This window comes from Gavia stellata, chromosome Z, assembly GCF_030936135.1.
Source record: "Gavia stellata isolate bGavSte3 chromosome Z, bGavSte3.hap2, whole genome shotgun sequence".
NCBI lineage: Eukaryota > Metazoa > Chordata > Aves > Gaviiformes > Gaviidae > Gavia > Gavia stellata.
Window position 1 is genome coordinate 36385544 of NC_082637.1, and position 21706 is coordinate 36407249.

The 21706-nt window shown below is 41.6% G+C and overlaps 1 protein-coding gene across 1 annotated transcript in view; it reads right to left on the minus strand.

Moving 5' to 3' along the window:
- Positions 1–21706, minus strand: part of FREM1 (FRAS1 related extracellular matrix 1) — a 61069-nt gene that overhangs the window by 27650 nt on the left and 11713 nt on the right. Inside the window, exons 8-22 of the mRNA XM_059833925.1 lie at positions 19635–19979; positions 18815–18957; positions 18040–18236; positions 16731–16821; positions 15527–15694; positions 14778–14986; positions 13873–13966; positions 13143–13395; positions 11094–11291; positions 9666–9851; positions 8528–8724; positions 7513–7741; positions 5740–5884; positions 2263–2404; positions 678–873 (exon numbers count right to left, since the gene is read on the minus strand). Of these exons, the coding sequence (XP_059689908.1) occupies positions 678–873; positions 2263–2404; positions 5740–5884; positions 7513–7741; positions 8528–8724; positions 9666–9851; positions 11094–11291; positions 13143–13395; positions 13873–13966; positions 14778–14986; positions 15527–15694; positions 16731–16821; positions 18040–18236; positions 18815–18957; positions 19635–19979 (2793 nt within the window). The remainder of the gene's footprint in view (positions 1–677; positions 874–2262; positions 2405–5739; positions 5885–7512; positions 7742–8527; positions 8725–9665; positions 9852–11093; positions 11292–13142; positions 13396–13872; positions 13967–14777; positions 14987–15526; positions 15695–16730; positions 16822–18039; positions 18237–18814; positions 18958–19634; positions 19980–21706) is intronic.

A 21706-nucleotide genomic window follows, 5' to 3' on the forward strand; every position in this document is an offset into this window, starting at 1 on the left:
CACCAGTAGAAAAAATCATAGGACTGTAGGATTATAGGGAAATTCAGACTGGAAAGGACTTTAGGAAGTCTGTAGTGTAACCTTCTGCTCAAAGCAGGGTGAGCAAGAGATCAGCCATAACCAGGTTGCTCAGGGCTTTATCCCATCAGGGCTTGAAAACTGCCAAGGATGGAGACAGCAGAACCCCTCTGAACCCTTGTTCCAATGTTAGCAGTGTCAGGTTAACTTGGTCTAATTTGGATTTCTAATAGGGATGCAATAAACGAAGAGAGACCGTAAAAATAGAGCATAAACCTGGGAGACAGAGCTGTTCTTGAACAGTGTTTTGTCTATCTTACTACGTTCTTGCCAGTTTTCTGTGCTTTGATTTACTCAGACATAATGCTAGTTTCAGAAAGGTATTTTCAACCCTATTTGAAAAGTAGCTGGGAGTCCTGGGAGGCAAGGCGCAACACATTGCCTTAGGCAGAGCCTTTCAAATCCCAGAACCACTTCTTCACCAGCAGGAACATCAGGGCTCTGGCCAGCAGTGAAATCCAAGCAGACAGACTTTCAGGATCTGCAGGGAGACTTGCCAAGGGCCTATATAGTGCTCAGAGAAGGATCAGGACATGTACTCAGATCATCTTTGTTTCAGAAACAGGCACTGTAATACATCAAGTTTGGCAGATCTTTACCCTTTTCCATGTCCTTGATAGTTATGTAGAAGTCCACAGCTGGGGATCTGTTGTACCCATCCCACAGATAAAATGTGAAGCTGTCTTGGTTCTTGGACCCTATAGCTCCTGTATGGACATATCTCACAAGATTCATATCCAGTTCTTCCTGAGTGCACTTCATTCCAGTTTGGAGAGTCATCCAGCGTTGGCCTACCTAGAAAGAATAAATATCCTTCATTAAACAGACAGTCTCCCATGCATCCTCTCCAGTTAATTGTGTTTCTTTGCAGTTATGCAGACTGTTAGTGGCAGCCAGCTGACTTCCCTTCTAAGCTATAGACTCTTTCCTCACAGTATGTTTTGAAGGGCAGTAAATAGCTGGAGTTGTTCCCAAGCAGCTATAAGCCTGGAGAAGATACAGTGATCATTAATAACATTGAGTAAATGGAGTTTAGCTGCTTTTACTCCAGGACATACATTTCTGCACACTTCTCAATGAGACACCAACAAGATGAAAATGAAATGGTTCCTGACCCAGCTTATGTTTTCTGTTTCTTAATAGAAAATATTGGTTCTATCTTGGTTCTATCCAAAACCATACATAAAGGGATATCAGAAATGAACCTATGGGGAACTCCTGGGAAGCACAGAATTTTAGAGCCCCAGAGGTTCTCTGATGGAAAATTGTGAGTTGCCCAATAATATTTCTTGCTTTTCTGAAGATAGCGTAGTACCTTATATTGGACTGATCTGAGTATTTGACATTTAGCCTGCAGTAACAGTGTCACTAGCTTTGGAGCAAAGGTTATCAAGGACAGAGTGCTCAAATACATGTGGGTACTCTGTATGTGTAAACTGTCAGACTCCAGCCAGTAGCTGTCTTTTGCCCCAGTGTGTGGGACCCCTTTAATTCACAAGTCTCATGTGATCCACAGATTCTTGCAGGGATCCAGCATCGAAATACTTTCCAGGCTCACAGGTCTTAGATTTTTTTTCTATTATATATGCATACAATTAAAAAGAGGCATTTTTTCTATCTTTGTTCCTGTGGCTTATCTTCAGTCAATAGACAGTCATCTTTCTTTCAATTTCTAATCTTATTTTCTGCCTTTCCTCTTGCTATATCCTTCCCATCTTCTTCCTTTTTTCCCTTCCTTCCCCCCACACTTTTCTTCTAACTCATGATTTATTACCCACTCTTTCACATACATCTCCCTCCATTATTTCTGAACCCTGAAGTAACTGAAGTAATGGCTTACTTGTAACACCTATTTGATCAAGTACTTCCCCCTCCCAGCTTTGATGCTTGGTTTTCCACCTCCATGGGCTGATTCTCCAAGCATTTATGTCCATTGTCACCTCAGATGATCTGCCATGCTTTTCACCTGCCCTTTTCTCCTGTTGAGGATCCGGCCTTTAGTGTCAAAGCCTCTGGGACAGCATCATTGTTTGGCTGAAACACTCTTTCAACAATCAAACTGGCCACAGCCGTCTACTTCAAAACATGACAGACATTTGGGAGAAAAGGAAGATGAACTTCATTCTACCCTGATAAGAAAGAGTTCTTTGCATGCCTGCATTTTGTTGAAGTACAAAGACTAACCTTGAGCTGAAGCTGACCATTTTCTGGAAGTCTTTCAAATAAGTAGTAAATTCTCTCCCTGGGGGTATCTTTATCTTCCGCTGACAGAACAGCACTAGAAATTATTCGAGTTTCACCCATGTTCACCTCTATATCATCCTTCCTGCAAAAATTAAAAGTCATGTATTTATGCAATAGATGAAAAGTAACCTTTCCAACACGTAATTTCTCTGCCAGGAATATGGATTACCCAGATGCTGACAGAAAGGACAACTGCAGAAAGAATGGAAGGAGGGTGCCTATTTCAGTTCAAAACAGAAAAAAAGCAAACAGGGCAGACCAGCTTCTCCTTGCAATGGTGAAAAAATACAAAGCAGATATCTAGAACAACCTGAGATTTACCATGTCTGTCTTCTTCTCCTGGGCCCTGTTCCGCTTATCTTCATGCAATTTATAAGAAGAGGACAACATAAAAAAATTAGGCTGTATTGTGTGTTACTGCTACTGTAGATCATAGCAATACTGGCTTTAATGAACTGATTATTCATTAGAGAAAAGGTTGTCTTTCAAATGACTAGTCTGTCAGTGCTCGCCTTAATCTTTAAGAGACACTACGAAGACCTAACTGGATTCTTCTCTATGCTCCCCATTGCAGAATTTTCCTGTGTTCTTGATTCAGAAAAGTAGATTAAGGCCACCTGTTCCTCAGCAGAAATGGCCATCACTAGCCACAAATAAAATTTGAGGCAGCTCTGGGGAAAACAATCCCACATAGTTTGAAATTCATGCAGAGTCTTGCTCCAGGATGATTCTCAGATTGTGTCTCCTCTGTTTCCATTCTCAGCTAGTAACCATTCTCCAGTTTGCCTGAAGAATGTGCAGTTTGCCTCTGCACACCCTGCTTTATCATTTTGCTGTTAGCGGTCTTACATTTTCGCAATGTAGCACCCAAACAGTATTATTAGACTATACAACAGTTTCAAGGAGGTTGGAGGGGATTCAGCTTAGTCACCACAGGGGTTGGACCTGCTCAAGTTGATCTACCCAGGGGCCATGGAGCAGGTTTGAAAAGGACAAACTCCTCAAGCATTTGGGCAGCTAAGCTCTGGCTGGACATAACTGAGCATGTGCAAGCCCTGCTATTTCAAAGGCCAAAGACAGATAGATTTTTACAAGAATTGCTGAAGACTCATTCTTCATATAAGAGCCCTTTCCTTTGCCAAACTGTAAGTGCCTACTCCAAAGCAGAGTGACAACTGAAATTTCCAAAGAAGAAGTTGTCACAATTATTTAGTGATTTTGGAAAAGACATTTATTATTCTCAGAAAGAGTGGAGATTTTTTTCCTGAAGTTTCATATTCAAACTGATATGGATATGGGGCATAGAAATGTCATGTTTGGCAAAATGAGAAGCAAAGAAAATGGAGTCATATGACAAAGTATATCAAGTCATATTAACAACAGATCAAGCAACCTTCATGATTTGCTCATACAACAGTAAATATGCTGGGACTATGCAAACAGAAAGACCAGGTGTCTGACCCAAAGACTGTATGAGCCAGGAAGAGAAGATTCAAACAAAAAAATAAGGGAAGATAAACACGTTTAACTATGCCGTGAATGCTGTCTAATCCCAACTAATTTTTCTGCATAGCAGTTAGCTAGTTAAATCCTTCTAGCACCCACATGTCTCATCTTGAGAAGAAGCTTTCAAGGGGGATGTGTGAGGGCCTTACATTCCCCAAGGGCACTCCTTGCTACAGGACGCAATCCAAGAGGTGACAGATTGAGTTTTTGGCAATCACTGTGAATAAGAGCTACTGTTTGCCAGCCGAAAACATCCCATCCCAGATTCTTCAGTCTGTTGACCATAGCTAATGGAGATGAGAGCTGAAATTCCCTGGGGTGGAAAGGCACCCCCAGATCAAAAGGTGAGAAAAAGCTTACAGGTATTTTCAGACGTTCACCTGTAGAACACTGCAGTGGCATAAAGGAGCTTCTACCCCACAGCAAAGATGTGGTGACTGGATGTGGCAGCTAAACCACGTCAATGCCAGACTGAACATGTCTCCTTAAAGCACTACTACTTAACCTCTGGCAGCATACTGCATCTCAGTGGAAGAGTAATAGGCAAGAAGCAGTAACTTCTTATAATGAAATAGCTATTTTGCAAGTAGATGGCTCGCTATGTGCTACTGTTCACCACAGGAATGGCAAATGGTGAGGTCTAACATTGCCAGACAAGGCAGCAAGTTTCTGGACCCTGCTGGGCAAAGCTAAAAATTCTTGACTTCTTGCACTCCACCACCTTCCTTCAGAGAGAAAGGGTGGAAAATGACATGTCAGTCTTTACCATGTCAGGAACAAATAGGCAATTATCAGTGATTATCAGTACATGATACAAATGCATAAACTATACCCTTTATTCTAACTAGAAATGGACTTTCTCTCTTGTTAGCATTATGTGGTCCTTGATAACCTTTTAACTGTAAAACTAACATTTTTTAATGCAAGAAGCTCTACATGGTAAACAAAACACTCAAAATTCTCTGCAATGGGAAATGTAGGTCTGATCTGAAGGTAGGCCAAATATCCTGAGGGATCATAAATTTGCAATTTAGTGGCAGCCTGCTTAACAGGCTGCAAGTCATTTCTGAAATGCAAACTTTAGAGGTTCAGAGCTATACCCACAAAGCCTTTGGGCCCACAGCTCCCCATCTGCCTGCCTGGGGCTGGAAAGCAGCCAGGAGGATGGAGACCCTCATGCTCTGTGGCAGGTTGTCAGCTAAAAAATGGAGATCCCAAGGGCCGAGCTCCTTGTTAGAATGTCCAGGAGGTTCAGCTCTCTCGAAGCCAGCTGCCTATCTGCAAATGATCTGCCAGGCAAATTCTGACCACGTCTAATTCATTTATGACTCCTACTTTTGAACTGTAAGGGAAGTTAGTGTGTACCTTTTCAGAAGTTGAAGTATGTCTGAGCAGTAGAGTTTTATAATAGAAAAGAAGAGAATCATTAAGCTGGAAGTCTTTTCCCCATGAGGCAAGGAGGCATCAACTGTGTGGATTCTCTCATGCCAAAATCCAGACTTGCTTTCAGAGAAGTGTTTTAGACAGGCGGTTGCCCCAGGGAAGGGGAAAGCAAAGTAACTGCAGTCAATACTGTAGTGGTCAGTGGCCAGCAGAGGTGTGCAAAGATCAGGGCTCTCTGGCAAAGATGTTGGAGCATGTTGTGAAAGACAAAACAACCATGTTTCCCACCCCCCTTTTTTTTCTCTATTCATTTAATATTGAGCAACATTAAAGCAAGCCCTTCTTTCACTAAAAATGTTTTTGTTAAACAGGCTGATAGACACCCACGTGGAAACATCTGTATTGACATTAGTCTGTGACTAGTTATGGCATCCTCTGCCCATCAGTCACTGATTTGCTGTTTTGATCACTTTTGGATCATTTTTTCTGAACTCATCCCTCTGTCAGAAACAGGAGCATGTGGCTTACTTGCTCAGCACTGGTTTCTCATCATTAACTGGAATGACCTTTACTGAAATGGTTCTGAGGACTTTATGTTTTCCATCTGATAGCTGGACTTTAAAGCTGTCAGTGAGGTTTTCCGAATTGTCATGCAGGTACATCAGCTTCATTCCTATGCAGGGGGGAAAGAAAAAGAAGAGAGAGGTAGAGGGGGAGAGAGAGAAATGGAAAGAACAAATAAATCTGACTCCTGAAAAATCTCTCACATCATTTCACTCTGCATCCATCACCCTTTTTCCATCTCCCCTCCCCATATGCCCTGGTCACAGCAAGCTTGTTTCAGGTGCCAGAAGGTGAGCTTGGTGAACCGCTGCTGTTCATTATTCTAACAACATACTATTGACTCAAAGACACTAGCCCGACCTGAGTAAGGAGTCGCTCCCTTCACAAAAGGGTCTCTGTCGGTCTAAAAAAGGCACATTTCTTCTCTTCTCCTCATTCCAATTGATTTTAACAGGGACCACAGAAAGGATGAGACTATCAGACAACACTTTTCTGTGCCTTAAATAATCCTCAGGGAGCTTTAAGCAAGCCTTGGGGAGGACAGCTGACCTTGTGGCTATGAGCATGGATAGTCAGAAAACCTGGGCGGGAGGTGGCTCCATCACCACTGTGGGCAGGAAAAGAGAAAAGCCAATCAATTGGAAGAGAGTCAGAAACAGGACTTGGGAAGGCTGAGGAATTTGGGGTGGGGGCATGATATTTCTTAAGGTTCATATTAGACAGGCAGAGAGAAGAAAAGTCTTTCCTTGGTTTTTGAGGGCTGAACTGCAACCTGAGTGGCAGGATTGAATTCATGTCCCTCTTTATATTGGTAGATCCCATATTTCACTAAATGGCCACAGTCTGGAAGAATCCACCATATTCTTGGCAGTGTTAAATACACTTTTTGATTACACGTACTCGAAAGAGCTTTGCTGCTTCAAAGCAAGTTAACGGATCGTGCTAAGCTCTAGAGCCCCAGTTCATACCTTTATCATTAGGTATATGAAGGCATGAGGAAGGCATATATTGTGGCCTTTCAGTATATAAAGGAGGCTTATAGGAAAGGTGGAGAGAGACTTTTTACCAATGCCTGTGTTGACAGGACAAGGGGCAAGGGTTTTAAACTGAAGGAGGGTAGGTTTAGATTGAACATAAAGAAAAAATGTTTTACAATAAGGGTGGTGAGACACTGGAACAGGTTGCCCAGAGAAGTTGTAGATGCCCCATCCCTGGAAGTGTTCAATGTCAGGTTGGACAGGGCTTTGAGCAACCTGATGTAGTGAAAGATATCCCTGCCCATGACAGGGGGTTGGACTAGATGATTCTTAAAGGTCCCTTCCAACCCAAACCATTCTATGATTCTATGACTCTGTGATCACTTAAAGCAATACTTAACCCTATGATCAGTTAATGTGTTTTTAAATCAGTCTCTCTGTCTCTGTTCTAGGTGCTGTCAGACATTTTGAAATCTGTTTGCTGATATGTTACAATATTCCCTTCATTTTTTCAGGGCAGATGGCCTCCCTAGTCATACTACTACCCTTTCTGACATATAGGCCTCTCAGGGTGGTTTTATTGACAGTGCCTAAAATCAACAGACAACATTAGCATTAAATAGGTTAACTTCTATTCCTAAACATTGTCTTGGAAATACACATGAGGCAAGTGAATAAGTAAGTGGTGAAGGTTTCTCACTGTGCTACCTTGCCCCATCACAGAAATGAAAGATCAATGTCAGAACAATGCTGCACGTACCGTTCTTCAGTTGCTCCATGGAAAAGTTGTGAACAAGCAACCCATGGCTGTCATGGTCGTGGTTAATTAACTGTTTATAGTGTAGAATATCATTGCCATGAACTCCGTTAATAAGGAACCCGTACCAGGGCCTCTGCACAATCCCAAACACCAAACGGTCTTGAGGCACATCCAGATCAACCGCGTTGATAACAGAGAGATCCAGCTCTTTCATCTCCCCCTCTTGAACCTGAACATGAAAGATAAAAATGTCCAAACCTTCTACATAAAAAGAAATTATAGAATTTTAGCATGGTTTCCTAAGTAGGCTCCACCCCTTTCCCAGTAGCTTTTGAACCAGCTACTGATTTCAACCATTTTAAGAGACTTAGAGTAGTAAATGGTTACAGTAGTGAAAAGAGAAGGTGAGATAAGGAGTATGTATCTGCCCAAATTAATAGAAAAGCTGTTAGGTAAGTAAACTTTATATTAAGTGCTAGGGAATGCACAGAGGATAAAGCCTTCAAATACATAAATATCCATAAAAATATGGATGCATATAAATTTATATACATAAATGCACTTTCTACTTTGCAGTAAGATAAACTTACACTGTCCTAGCATGATGGTCACAGAATTATTATTTATATTAAAAGGAGTCTTGGGAGAGGGGAGAGGCTATGCCAGGAATATAAAAAAACTCCATTAAAAAATTATAAAAGCTCTTGAGAATCCAGAAGGAGCATAAAGATCCTTCTGCTTTCTAGATGACTTACTTGTTTAAAGATTTGAGCCTTTTTTTTTACTTAACTGCAAGTTACCAAACAGAGATGTGCACTGCTCCAGTCCCACTGAATCTCTGTCTTACAGAGGTTTATACAGGATTTAACTGGGCTGTTTCCTGAACTAGGCTGAACTACACAAAGTAAGGGAAAGATGCAGAGGAACAGGTGTCAGAACAATATTCTTATTTATATTAAAGGGTGTTTTCTTGTATAAAATAACTTTATGACAGGCATTTTGATTCTTTCCTTACAGTAATATTCCTTGTTATGAATTCTGGAACTTCATCATTGGTTGGGTTGATCAGCACGAAAAATGGAGTCTCTGCTGAGCGATGCAGCCCATCAGTGACATAAAGAACAAAGTGGTCTGCTGTTGGCTCCATTCGCATGTGCCTGGCTTGTACATAGTTTATGTTCAGGGCTTTCAGGTGCTTCAGCTGAAACGAAGCTAGAGATTTTAAAGAGATGATGAGTTAGCACAATCTTTTCCTGCCTTCTGGTCTTACTATCATAAAAAAATATGAAACTATGTCTTTCTTCAAAGAGCAAATAAGCTGAATTTTATAAGTTCTCAGTCATTTTTTGGCTCAAAGAGTTACACTGCGTACATAATCGCAGGACACATGCCCTTCCCCTGAAACAAAAATGCGTCCTTCTTCTTCTTGTGGGACTGTGCAACTTCATACTTCTCAGTTCAGTCTGGAGAATTGATCTCAACTAAAAAGACTCAAATAACAGGCAGGAAAAGATCTGAGGTCTAAGTAATTACATTGGTTGTTATTTGACTGACAGACCAGGAAAATGGGGACCAAAAGGCTCAGCGATTCTGGGTGTCCAGCTGGAGACACTGGTGAAAGCTGGTAGCATTACAGAGCATGCCACAATCTGTTCTGCTGAGGATGAAACTGCCTTACAATGTTTGAAGGTGGACAAGGGAAGAGACCCAAGTCAATCACCATCTCTCTCACTTTTGTAATTTTGTCTTGGGAACTAACACAGGACGCAGGCTTTTCAAATTCTCAGCTGCAGCATTTAATTGACAGAAGAATAGGTGAAGGGAAGGGCAGGAGCCTTGCATGGGAGAGTGAAGGGGGAGGCAGAGAGAGCAGATTAATGTCTCATATCGCCACTTCCAATGGATTGCAGCTGGAATGCATAGAACAAGGACTGGCTTGTTTACTTCACGTGCCAATTCTTCACATTTTCAGAGCTGCAGTCTCCCTTTGAACTCCCACACAGTCCCACTGCTCTTCATTTGCCAGCACCTGCTTTCCTTAATAAGCCCATATTAATGCACACACCTGCAGCTACTTCACCAGAGCCCACCGCACAGCCCTTCACAAGTCCTCTATTTCATCTGCTTGATTACCATATGTTGTTAAGACTTACCTATACTTATACCAATGTTGCTCTTCTCAAACCCAGGAGAAGGCAGTATATTTTCAATGTAACCAAACTGGGGAGGAGAAACCAAGACAAACTCTAAATCATCTGCAGTGCTGTCAGGGTCAGTGGCAAACAAATGGTTGGTGGTAAGGGCTGCTGAGGACCCCTCCTCCACCACAAACCTTGTACCTGCACAAAAACAATATGATAAGCATTATTGCTTATTTAGCTCATTTTGCTGTTGTTTTTATTAACAAGGATGGAAATAATACCTAAGGGGGAAAAAGACAACAAATACTGAGTTATTGAGGGATTTTTGTTTAGGGGTTTTTTCTCTGCTTACACCATCAACTCTACTTTTGCCATTGTGTAAGCAGAGAGGGAGGGGATCATGAAATTATTTTACTGGTAGGTTATTAGGTATGGTTTATGTGCTGCTCAAAATCAGTTGTTACCTCTGTTTGTCAGAGCATTAATTACATGAGAGCTGTTACGAATTGCTCATAATGAACATTTTTTCATGCATCACTGCTTAATTTCCCTGCTGGGACAATGCTTCATTTCCAGAACATTGCTTGGGTGAGAGCCTGCAAATTACAGAGCTACTCATACATATGCTTAAATATTGTCTGAGATACATAACATGTACATGATGCTTACAAACAAATGACATATTGAAAAAGACAAGCATACAGAAGGCACACCTTTAATATGTATACTATAGACCACATCCAAAGCCCAGGAAGTCAATGGAAATTTCACACAATGGGCTGTGGCTGGACTAAATGTACACTACCTACACTGTTTCCATTTGAACTGAGTATTTTTCATCCTGAAGAGTACTAGTGAAAATGTGTCTTCACATCTATTAATCTGATCCGTTACATATATAGCCTAGCTTTGTCATTATTCACTAACAGAATTAAATATAGGTAATAAAAGATTCTCTCCCTTCATATAAGGGCCAGAGTCTAAATTTCTGTTGTATACTTTACATGCAAAGGTAGACAGATGTTTATGTTTTTGCATTGTATAAACATGACAATTGTCTGGACCTAAGTTCACTTCAGGGACAAGATAAGGATCACTTTTACTCAGACATAGCTTACATATGCAGCAATGGACATGTATAGATGGAGGGGAGCAGATCTGAGCACTGTCATCTCTAACCACATGATTTAAAAATGCAGCTGAAGAGCCACAAGCAGTTACTCATACTTGCACCTTCAGCTGAATTTGGTGGTTGCACTTTACTAGCAAAAGAAAAAAAAACTTATGGAAATTCTGATCCGAAACTTTTGTATGATGATCTCAGCTGACTCTTTCTGATGTTAACAAGCAAACAAGCAAACAAACAAACACCCTGAGTCTTTAGCCATTACAGTACTGCATAGCCCACATTATAATGCTATAGTGAGAGGAAGCTTTCACCAGTTGCAACGGATGGAGGCTGGTTGTCCACTGGAAGTACAGTGATGTTAAGGTCATATACTGGCAATGGATCATGAAGCGGAACTGGAGGAGGAAGAGGTCCATCATAACAGCAGTCTTTCACATCTAGGCCAGCCTCACTATCAGAGACAACGAATGTTAAGATCTCAGTGGAAGGAGTCAGGCCAATCTCCCCACCTGTAAAAAATGTTGCAGGTCAGAAGAAATATTTTACCAAAACTTCATGAAGAATAATTTTGTATCCTGCAAGGACAGTCTGCAGTATTCAAAGTCAGAAGAAGAAAACAACAGCAAAATTACTAGAATTCTTAATTCTGGCTGGTGGGGGTGCTGTTTGGTTAGGGATTTGGTTTGTTGTTTGTAATTAATTTTAACCAGCTTATTCTAGTCCAGAATAAAAGGCTGTAGAAAAGTATGTAACTGTTAGTATTACTAATAGTTACAACACTATTATTGCAATGTTATAATATTATATTGTAATTGTAATAAAATTGCTAATAGTCCTCATGATTCTGTTCTTCCTGCACTAAGGCATGTGCAAAATGTACATTTGTGCAGAAAGAGAGGGTTTTTTCTGCATTCCTTCTCAAAGAATGTAGGAAAAGAGCTTTCTTTCACATGTATACTCTCTCTATGACAAGTGGTAATATCCATGCTCTTCCAGAAGAAAACATATTTGCACACCAAGAAATGCATGTATTCCTATATGCCTCTTATCCCTACGAAATAGACTATAACAAGGACTGTGCTTTGTTACTATACTGTATATTATGACTATATGTAATCATGTTCAAAATGTGGGCTGATACAGCACAGGACTGGGAACTGCCACGCCTTGCAAGAAGCACCTGTGGCTGAATGTATTCCAGTTCTTAGCACTTCTGGCAGCCTGTGTCTTGGATTGCTGCAAGATATTCCTAATAAGCTGCCTGCAAAGGAAAAGCGGTGACTCCCACCCTCTCTTGCGGTATGTACTGCCAGCACATTTAACGTGTAGAAATTTGGGAATGAAAAGCACAGGCACTGCACCCTTGAAGGTTAGCTTCTGCCCTTCATTGCCTCTGCAAAACATTGTCATCGAAATAATGTTCCTGATATCTTTAGGATGCTGAAGAAAAGTTTGTTATGGGTGGCCATAATCAAGTACTTCCTTCTCTTCTCAAATACCAGCTATTCTTTTTAGACAGTGCCAAGCCTGAAATTTTCATATATATTCTCCATGCTAGCACAAAATTACAGACTAATTACACAGAAAACCAGAGCTTTGGAAAAAAAAAGACTAAAGTTGTCATCAGAGATGTAGAAAAGAGAACCCCTTTAATGCTAATGAAAGGACAAAATTAAGTAGGAAAGGGGTTTAACCGGCCCTTGATTTCTGAGAGTAATTAAAAAAAAAAAAAAGCATTTTTGGATTTTAAAGATAAAACCACAAAATAACATCTTTTTAGCACTGTGGTTCTCTTGAAGAAAATCTAAACATCATTTATCTCATGGTACAGGAAGACTATAAACTGTCCAAAAGCGGATATCCATCCAGTTCGGAGAAGCAAGCAGGAAGTACCTTAGGTTCTTAGCAGTTTTCTATTAAAACTCGGCATCCTCATTTACAGCGTTACATTATTTTATCTAAACATGACTATGGAAAAAAGTCAATTTTTTTTTAATGTCTTGAAACAAATGAAAAGCCTCTATTTTGTACCTAATTTAATAGTAATTTTGCCAAAGAAGCCCAAGATATTTTATCAGCAACAGTAAAAGAGATCCTCCAGGATTATGATGCTTTCATGTACTTGTTCTAATACAATTTTCAGTTCAAACAGGGATTTGGAGAACACATTAAAACATTTGGTAGTTGTATATCATCAGTGCTCTTTTGAAGCCAGCTTACTTTTTCCCTAGTAACAACACATGTGGTTTCTCGAGAGCTCCTGCTGAGCTTCTGCAAAGATTATACGGATTCAGGTTAAGATTTTCTGCCAAAAACTCTCCGACCACCTTCCAGTCTAATTCCGTCCTTAACTCACTTACTGGTGTGCTTATATGTGACTAAACCAGAGATGACATCAGCTTGGGAGAAACGATCCACAGCAATACCAGCTTTCCTCACCACCCCGTGGTAGGGCTGGCGAGCCAGCATAAACATCAGTTTCGTGTCATCACTGTCTGCGTCTGTGGCATAGATGTACTCTGCGGAGAGGACCACTTCTTCACCCTCCAGGCAGTGGAGCACAGGAACAAGGCCTGTTCGCATAACAGGTGGCTCATCATTCACAGGCAACACCTAATCAGAAAAATAATTTAAGACCTTTTATTTTTCATTTCAGTGGAAACCTGTTGTTTTCCTACATTTCTTTCCAGCCCAAACCAGCAGTGTGGTGTCAGTGTCAGAGTACATTGAGCTCTCTCTATGAACAAAATGAAACCAGCTGAATTAGGGTCATGCTTAAAATTCAAAGATAAAAGTAAGCCAAACTAGATAATTATAGCTTCAGAAAGAAAACTCACTCCCCGTATTTAAGTACAGAGAGAATAATTCGAGACAGAACAACCCAAGCAACAGCAAGTACAAATGCCTTTCAGCTAGTACAAGCCAAACCTCCTCCCAATTTTACTACATAAACCTAAAAGCTAGGGTCAAAATGGAAGCCTAACAAATCCATTATCTTCCAATTTCCAAGAGAATGCGAACACTTTCAGAAGTCAAGCTTTGCACTCTTGTACACAGGCAATTGCTCTCAGAAATATGCAACACGCTGACCTTGACCTGCAGGATGAACTCTACAAAGTGGATGCCATCTGTGGCTGCAAAGAGGACATCATCAGTGAGAGTCTCAGAGCCATCATGCCGATACCTGTGGGGGGAAAAAAAAAAAGCTACACAGATTTCACAGAGACAAAGAAGCTGTGCTTTCTGGTAATGTCAGACAACGTGGATCCCTCCCAATGTAAAACGCCGATCCCTGTGCAAGGGTATCCATCTAAGACTGCTGATTCTGGATCAGAGTGTCTTCAGACAGCTTGTGGGGCCTCCTATAAGAAGAAAACCCCCAAGACAAACCAGACATCAGCTGGGAAAGAGGTTTCATTAAGGCTTTGTCATCTATGTTCTGGCTGTGAGGTGTCTACCAAACATGTATGTCCTCACTGCAGGAGGTGCCCTTTTTGACTAACAGATGGAAACAGAGTCAGGGAGCTCTAATTCTGCTTGCGTGTAGAAAGTCTTGTTCTGGCCACAAATATAGCAGCGAAAGTTTCACGTCTAGTGTTAATACAAGTTTTCTTGTAAACTAACCAAGTTGTTTAAGAAACACACAACTTAAAAAAGCTGGCAAACATTGCCTTCTTCACAGGAACTGCATGACTGAGTACAGAATTTGCCTCCTCATCTGCATGGGGCAGTGCGTTATAGAGAAACCTATATACATCAGACACGGTCGCTAGCTCCTGCTTCCTGGCCACACAACAGCTCAGTTTCCACAGTGACGGTTGCGGTCCGGAGGCTCAGCCAACAATCTTGGCCTGGAGCAGCTCTGCCAGAGCTGTGCGACAGTGAGCACGGCTAGCTGTAGCCTCTGCATCTCGCACCACTTCTCTGCGGGGCTTTCACTCATCCGACTGAGACAGTCAGCCACCGTAAGAGGAAAAGACATCCACACTTCTAACCTGACTGCCAGGGTACGCAGGTCCCAACAGGAAAGCCTGTCGCCTTCATTCATGGGAATGCCATCCAGCTCCACTGCCCCGTGCTGAGGCTGTCTCTGCAGGAGGAGGAGGAGATGCTCCCGTTTCGTGTCCACGTCAGAGATGAGAATGTGTCCCTCTGTGACAAGGCTCAGGCCACCCTCTTCCACTCTCAAATGGCTTGTAAAAACCTGCATGGAGGAGAAATGCTGAACTCTCTTTTCAACTGCACCTCCAAACATACACCAAACAGGGCAATTTCAATTTGGTCTGGTATGAGGACATGTGACAGCTAGAAAAACAAAATGCCAAAGGCTGTACTCTTTTCTGCTGTCTTAGGAAAACATAAGGAATTTACTAATAGTAGGTCCTAATACATGCAGCCCAGACCTGATCCCGTTCACGGAGACTCCTGGCCTTCACAGGCAATAAGCAACACGAAGAGGAGGGATGCAGTTTTGCTAACCAGGATGTGACATACCTATTTTTGTACAGCCACCCAGATGCCGAAGGTAGCCCTCAGCTTATTTAGCACAGAAAATCACCTTGCAAACTCACCAGGCTTCGCCTTCCACTTCAGTCCCGATGCTGGCTCTGTGCAAGACACTGAAACCCTGATCCCATGGAAGATTTATTTTTTCTTTCAGTCAGATCAGGACATCTCTCTGCATTTCTGTTTCTACCCAAAGCCATTTCCAAGTCCTTCCCTCTTGCCTTCACCACCACCCTACCTCTGGGGCTTGATTGTCCACAGGAAGAATTGTAATATTGAAGCAGATCCCATACAAAGTGCCACCATGCTGATTGCTGACGGAAAAAATAAACTGGACTTGCTGAGGTTCAGGCCCGACATCCTGCAGTGGCGGCATGTAGGCAACTTTCATATAGTTCACAGCATGCTGCAAAAAGAGAAGAGAGGTGCATGTAAGAAGAGATAATGGGAGTAGCCATCATTCAGGACATTAGGGACCTTTCTCATCCCCTGATTAGATGTTATCCAAACTGTCAAAGTTAATTCCAGAAACTTTGCTTGTACTCTTTAGCTGCTGGCAATACCTTGATTAAATACATCTTTAGCTACAAATCAGGTGAGTACAGGTTCCAATACTCAAACCTGTAGCAAAAAATACAGACGCAGTTTATAAATGATAATAGAGGCAATGGCCTTACCTTCTTGATGGAGCCCTTTAAGAATGCTGGTCCCAGGGCCTTTTCTAACTGTGACTTTAAAATAAACAATTCATCAAAGCATAACTTTCAATGTAACATCTCCCACAGCAGCTGAATTTGCCCTCACCAGTATGAATAAACCGCACATGCTGCCTCCCCAAGTGAGGGCAGGCCAATGAAAGACGCTAAAATAATCACCAAAATCTTGCATCCAGACACACATATTAGGCACATGATTAAGGATTTGTTGGCTCAGAGCTCTCATTACAGTCTCGCCATTATGCGACCTTAACCATACAGCAGGATATAAAACAGGGCACTTTACTAATACTCGTAAGACATCTGTCAAACTATGGGAGCATGAAGACTGAACAACAAAATCCTGGAAAAGGCCTGTTCCAGCCATATCTATTGGTGGAGACACTGAGAAGAAGCAGGAAACTGTCAAGGTCTCATTTCCACATTTTGTGTGTTTCTTCCTTCCTCTTAACATCATGCTGGAGCCAAATCAGCCTACCCTGAGCAACTGCAGCCCCTGCTTGTTTCAGAAGGAGAGTTGTGTTTACATATTGCAGAACTGAAGCATGGTGGAAATTTGTTTTAAAACCTGGAATTGAATTAGCAAACTTTTGAGCTTCTTAAGCAGAGCTTGTCATAGTACTGCTTCTCATTTTTCACCTCATTTTCCTGTCAAAAAAAAGCTGTATGCTTGTAACTTTTTAAAATTGTTTAGAACTGGTTATGGTATCAGGCAACATAACAAACCTGACTAAATGACCGCAGTGCAAGAGCAGCAGGATCCTTGGCCAGCTTGGGGATGGTGTCCACCATAAACAGCTTCCCAGCATCTGAGTGGCTGTACAAAAATATGTATGTCATACCCTGGTTAGCAATACTGAAGAACAGGAAAAACAACAGTCACATAGCTCAATCTTGCCTTTCAGATTAACTTCCCACTCCCGACTGCATTAAAAAAAAAAAAAAAAAAACCACACATTTTTCTTTCTTCTACCCTTGTTATTTATTTAAACTTTATCAGAGAAAACTGACCACAAGAAATATTTTTTCAGGATGGTCATCAAAAATCATTGCATACTTTATAACCAAGCTCTGGGTTTGCTACAAGTGTGTCTCTGCACACCCAGATACCATTTACACCACCTGCAAGTCTAGTCCATCACATACTTATTACTTACACACCTGCATTTATCTTAACGTAGAAAAATAAATTATTTCTGGTTTTCATGCATCTTATAAACTTCTGAAATGAATGAGTTTCCAGCAAGCCAGCTTTCTGACAGCAGTAACCTGCAAACTGGATAACCACATGGCTATTTGACTAAATAGGGGAACAACCTAAACGTCCTTCTCCCCCATCTGCATACTGATCCTCTGTTGCTTGAAGTGAAAAGTGAAAGTGTTGATCTTCAGCTTAAACTGTACAATGGCTGGATTTAAAACTTTTCTATTCAGCAAATTCATGCCGATGCTGTCATGAACTTACCAAAAGGCGAAACAGCATCAGTGACATGTAAACTGCTACTACACCCATTCATCCCATACCCCTACTGCCCCCTTAACCTGTTGTGCCTGCATTCTGCTCCACAGGTTCCTGGTCCAGGGCCAGGAGTCCTTCACAGTGCCATGGTAGTAATACATATCCTAGAAAAAGCTGTAGCACCTCATCTTCTCAGTTTGGGGCAGGCCTAGGTCAGCCCCACTCTATGTAGTTAGGAGAGGTGCTGTTACCTGTGCTCAAGGCTGTACAGGATCCCACAGGCCAGTGTAAAATGCAAGTCCAACAAAAGGAAACAAAAGATGTCAGGTGCTTTCCTCCTTCTTATTTCTTGCTAAAGTATGCATTTTTTTAATTACTCTGTACATTACTCTGTTGCTTTGGGCTGTAGCTCACCCTTGATCGTCAAGAGGAGAGTTGCACCCAGCTATTGTCACCTGCACTTTAAGCAAACAGATGAAGAATCCAAGACACAAGCACGCTACTGCCACTGAGGCTGCTCCTCTTACATGGGTCATTACCCTGTCCCACCTGAAAGGTATGGCAGGTCACACCTACCCATGTGTGCAAGAGAAAAATGGGGAAGTAGTTATGGTGTATGTGAGTTCCCTGTCTTGCTCTTCCACATCTATGAAGTGGAGATGTTTCTTAGTTATGTGAGCAATCTCAGTCTCCTTAACAACCAGATGACGGGTCACTCCTGGGGCTTCTCTGGGTAGCTGATCGTCCACAGGAATAATGTGCACCATCATCACCTGAAATCAGGAAGACAGTAAAATCAGCAGCCATTCCTCTCAGTAAGAGAGTGTCCAAGCAGCTCTTTACAAACATGCACACACAGAAGTAAGCGGATCACTGGAATATGAGATATAGGATGTGGCTGTCATGCCATATCATGAACACACAAGTAATGGAGATATACAACAATTAAATGCAGAGCCTATGAGTCTTAGTGGTTTCTATTTAAATTAAAAGCAAAGTTAAATTCAGTATGTTGGGCTTCTGGGTGAAATAAATAGTCTCTTCTCAGCTGACTTCAGGAGGGCTGTTCAGCTTGTTTGTACTGTCTCCAAATCTAATTTGTTTCCAACATTTCATTTTACAGTATAGGAAGAAGTCTCTGCAATGGACTTGTCTCTCTGCGGCCAGGCAACGAGAATTACCCCATGGAAAGCAAGAAAAAGAGCTGTCTCCGAAGAACATTATTTGCGGTGGTAGCCGTCGTGATGGCAAACAGAAAAGACCTATACCAGTTTGATTTGAAAGGCTGTCAGAAGGTGTAAAATCATCAGGAAAAATGCAGGAGTCTGCCAAAGATGCTTTAGTTTCATACCTGTGGCTCTGAGAGATTGGGAGGGTCATGGCTATCACACAGCACAAACTCAAGGGAATCTTCAAATACTTCTCCTCCCAAATGATGATAATAAATTATTCCATTAAATAGATCCCTCTGAAGAAAACTTCTGACAGAATACCCTGTTGAATTGAAGAATATATCTTCTATTGAACAATGCATGATTTTAATAATTCATAAAAATTATCCATTAGTGTGCAAGTAACTGGTGAAGCATAATGTCCTCTTTCTCATCCTAACTAGGGCAAGCCCTTTGAAATGTTATCTCATTGTCTTCCACATATCCTCAAGATCATCAACTTTTCTGTGTCACTTAAAGATCATTCAAAAAATGAAGGAACACAGTAAATGGGCCTAAAGGCCTGTTCAGAGGACAAAAGAGAATTTGCAGGACTAGCAGCCTCTGCAGTCTAGCACAGGAATTTCTGAGTTCAGTTAAATAGGATGAGAGATTTCTTCCTCTTTTAGCACCACTAGCTTCATCTAATAGCTTTCAACTTGGCAGGGATCCTTGCAGTTAAAATAACTCCTGACTAGCCCAGCTTTTCTGGAGGAGAAAAGTACAGTAGGGAAATAGACACAGAATGGAAGAATTATGGGATAAATTGTGTTCACAAGTATAGTTATCCTGGTGCAGGGACCATCATTAATTAATGATGGGGATTTACGCTATAACGAAAGAAGTCCAAATTTGCCATGATTTGTCCTGAGCCAAAATAAGTTGTCTAACTGTAACATTTAATGTACTTAAAAAAGGATGGGACAAAGAAAAGCGTTCATTGTGGATGTGTTTCATTACCTATCAAGTTTGGTCCTGGTTTCTTCATGATTTCTCCAGCCTGTGGTGGCTTGGTAATATTGAATAGTATGTAATCATCACTGGAATCCATGTCAGAAGCATGAAGCATGGAGCCCTGAATCAGGATCATCTGGCCCTCATGAACTTCAATCACCACATTGCTGATAAGAAATGGGGGGCTGTCATCTTTAGGGAGGATATTGATTGGAAACTTATGGCGAATACTGTGTGGGCCATCGAAAATCCTAAAGACCACAAAGTCCTTAGTAGAATCACTGTCATCATGATGGTAGTGAACAACGCCAGCCTGAATGTCAGAGACTGTGAACATGAATCCTTTCCCTCCTGTCAAAACAGTGGAAGAAAACGCACCAAAAACATGCAGTTCAGCCCAGAGGAGAATCCTTCCACCAATATGAATGTTATTAAAGGAGAGAGAAGGAGAATGCATTTCGAACTGGAAAAATCAAACGTAACTTCACCTACTGGAAACAAGTTTGTAGAAGTTGGAATAGGTAATAAGAACACAGGAGTTTCAACTGTGGTAGCAGAGAAAATCCTCCAAATGTCCATTTCACTAAAGATAACTGGAGAGATGAAGGATTTTTAACTGTGACTCTTTCCACTTTAATTTCAACCCCTAGTTTCTTATCAGTACATTTTACATGTATTTTAAGCATCAAAGAGAATATGCTTTATAATTACAGCTCAGCATTTTATTGCAAGTAAAAAATAAAATTTGTGGGTCTTGTTTTTTCTGCATATTGAGGTTGCTGTCTATAATAAGACAATTTTACACCTCTACTTCACTGAACATGTTATGCACACGCACAAATATTCAGGCAGGTTAAATGTTTTGAGAACTGTAAGCTGGTGCTGGAAGAGATGATCTCCCCAGGGCCTCCAAGGAAAATTTTTTACCCTCCATGCTGTGTAACATCAGCAGAGACACCCACCCACTCCCTTTGCTCCTTACTTGAAGAGAATTACAGGCAAACTTCAGGATGGAGAAATAACTGCCTCACCACCAAAAAAAAAACCTGTTAAAGGTGACAGAAAGCAGGGAACAACACCATACATACATACCTCTTTCTTTCAGGTATTTCTTTAGCTCTAGGACTGTCATTACCAAACCCAACAAAAGAGCATTCAAAACATTGGATTGATTCACTGTTCCCTGCAGTTGATGGGAAACCTTCCACTGATTCGGTGGGCAGTGGCTCAGACCATTCACCAGGAGCATTAGAGTTACGGTGCATCTGGAGGGCTAAATCCAAGCTTTACTTTAAAGCTTGAACATCAGTTGGTGCTGGCTAGACAAAAAAGTCAGTTGCCGAAAATTGTGGTGATGGTTTCCTTTGCCTGTGCCTATGCAGACACATAAAAGAGAACAAGGCGTGGTCACTGGAGAAGAAATATCCACCCCTGGCTGGCCCACAGGAGGCTGAAAAAGCCCAGGGGGCTGCGTGCAAGGCTGGGACTGCCACCAGGAGATGTGCCTTGGGCTCTGCATGCTTCTGCAGGTGCAGCTGGTCTGCTGCTCTGTGGCCTGCAGCCCACACCCTGGCTGGCTTCATACCCCCCCGGAACACCGTCTCTGGGGCTGACCCTATCTAACGCTGCTGACACCACAGAGTTTCTGTTTGTATCATTAGAGGAGGAAGACCGTGCAGACACTGAACTCCTTGGTAGTAGTTTCCTGAGATGAAACATACTTCTGAATAGTTTCTGTTTCCACTAAATTCCAAATACCACCTTCCCCTCTTCTCTAAATACTTGTTTTATGTCTCTAAGCTACGTGTTTTACACGAATACATTTAGCTATCAAAAAATCCAGCACTGATAGCGGCAGCATCTTTCCACCCTGCCAACAGCAGAGTGACTTTTTTTGCCTAACCATTTTCCCAAGGAGAGCAGCAGTGTGCGGACTCGTGAGATTGCAAAGCAAAATTAGTAATACTGACAATGCAGAAGGCTAACGAATTAGAAGTCTAATTTACTTGCCACTTTTTGAAATACAGCTTAAAGCTGCCAGTAAATAACAACCGCATCCAACTACTATCTGTATCTGC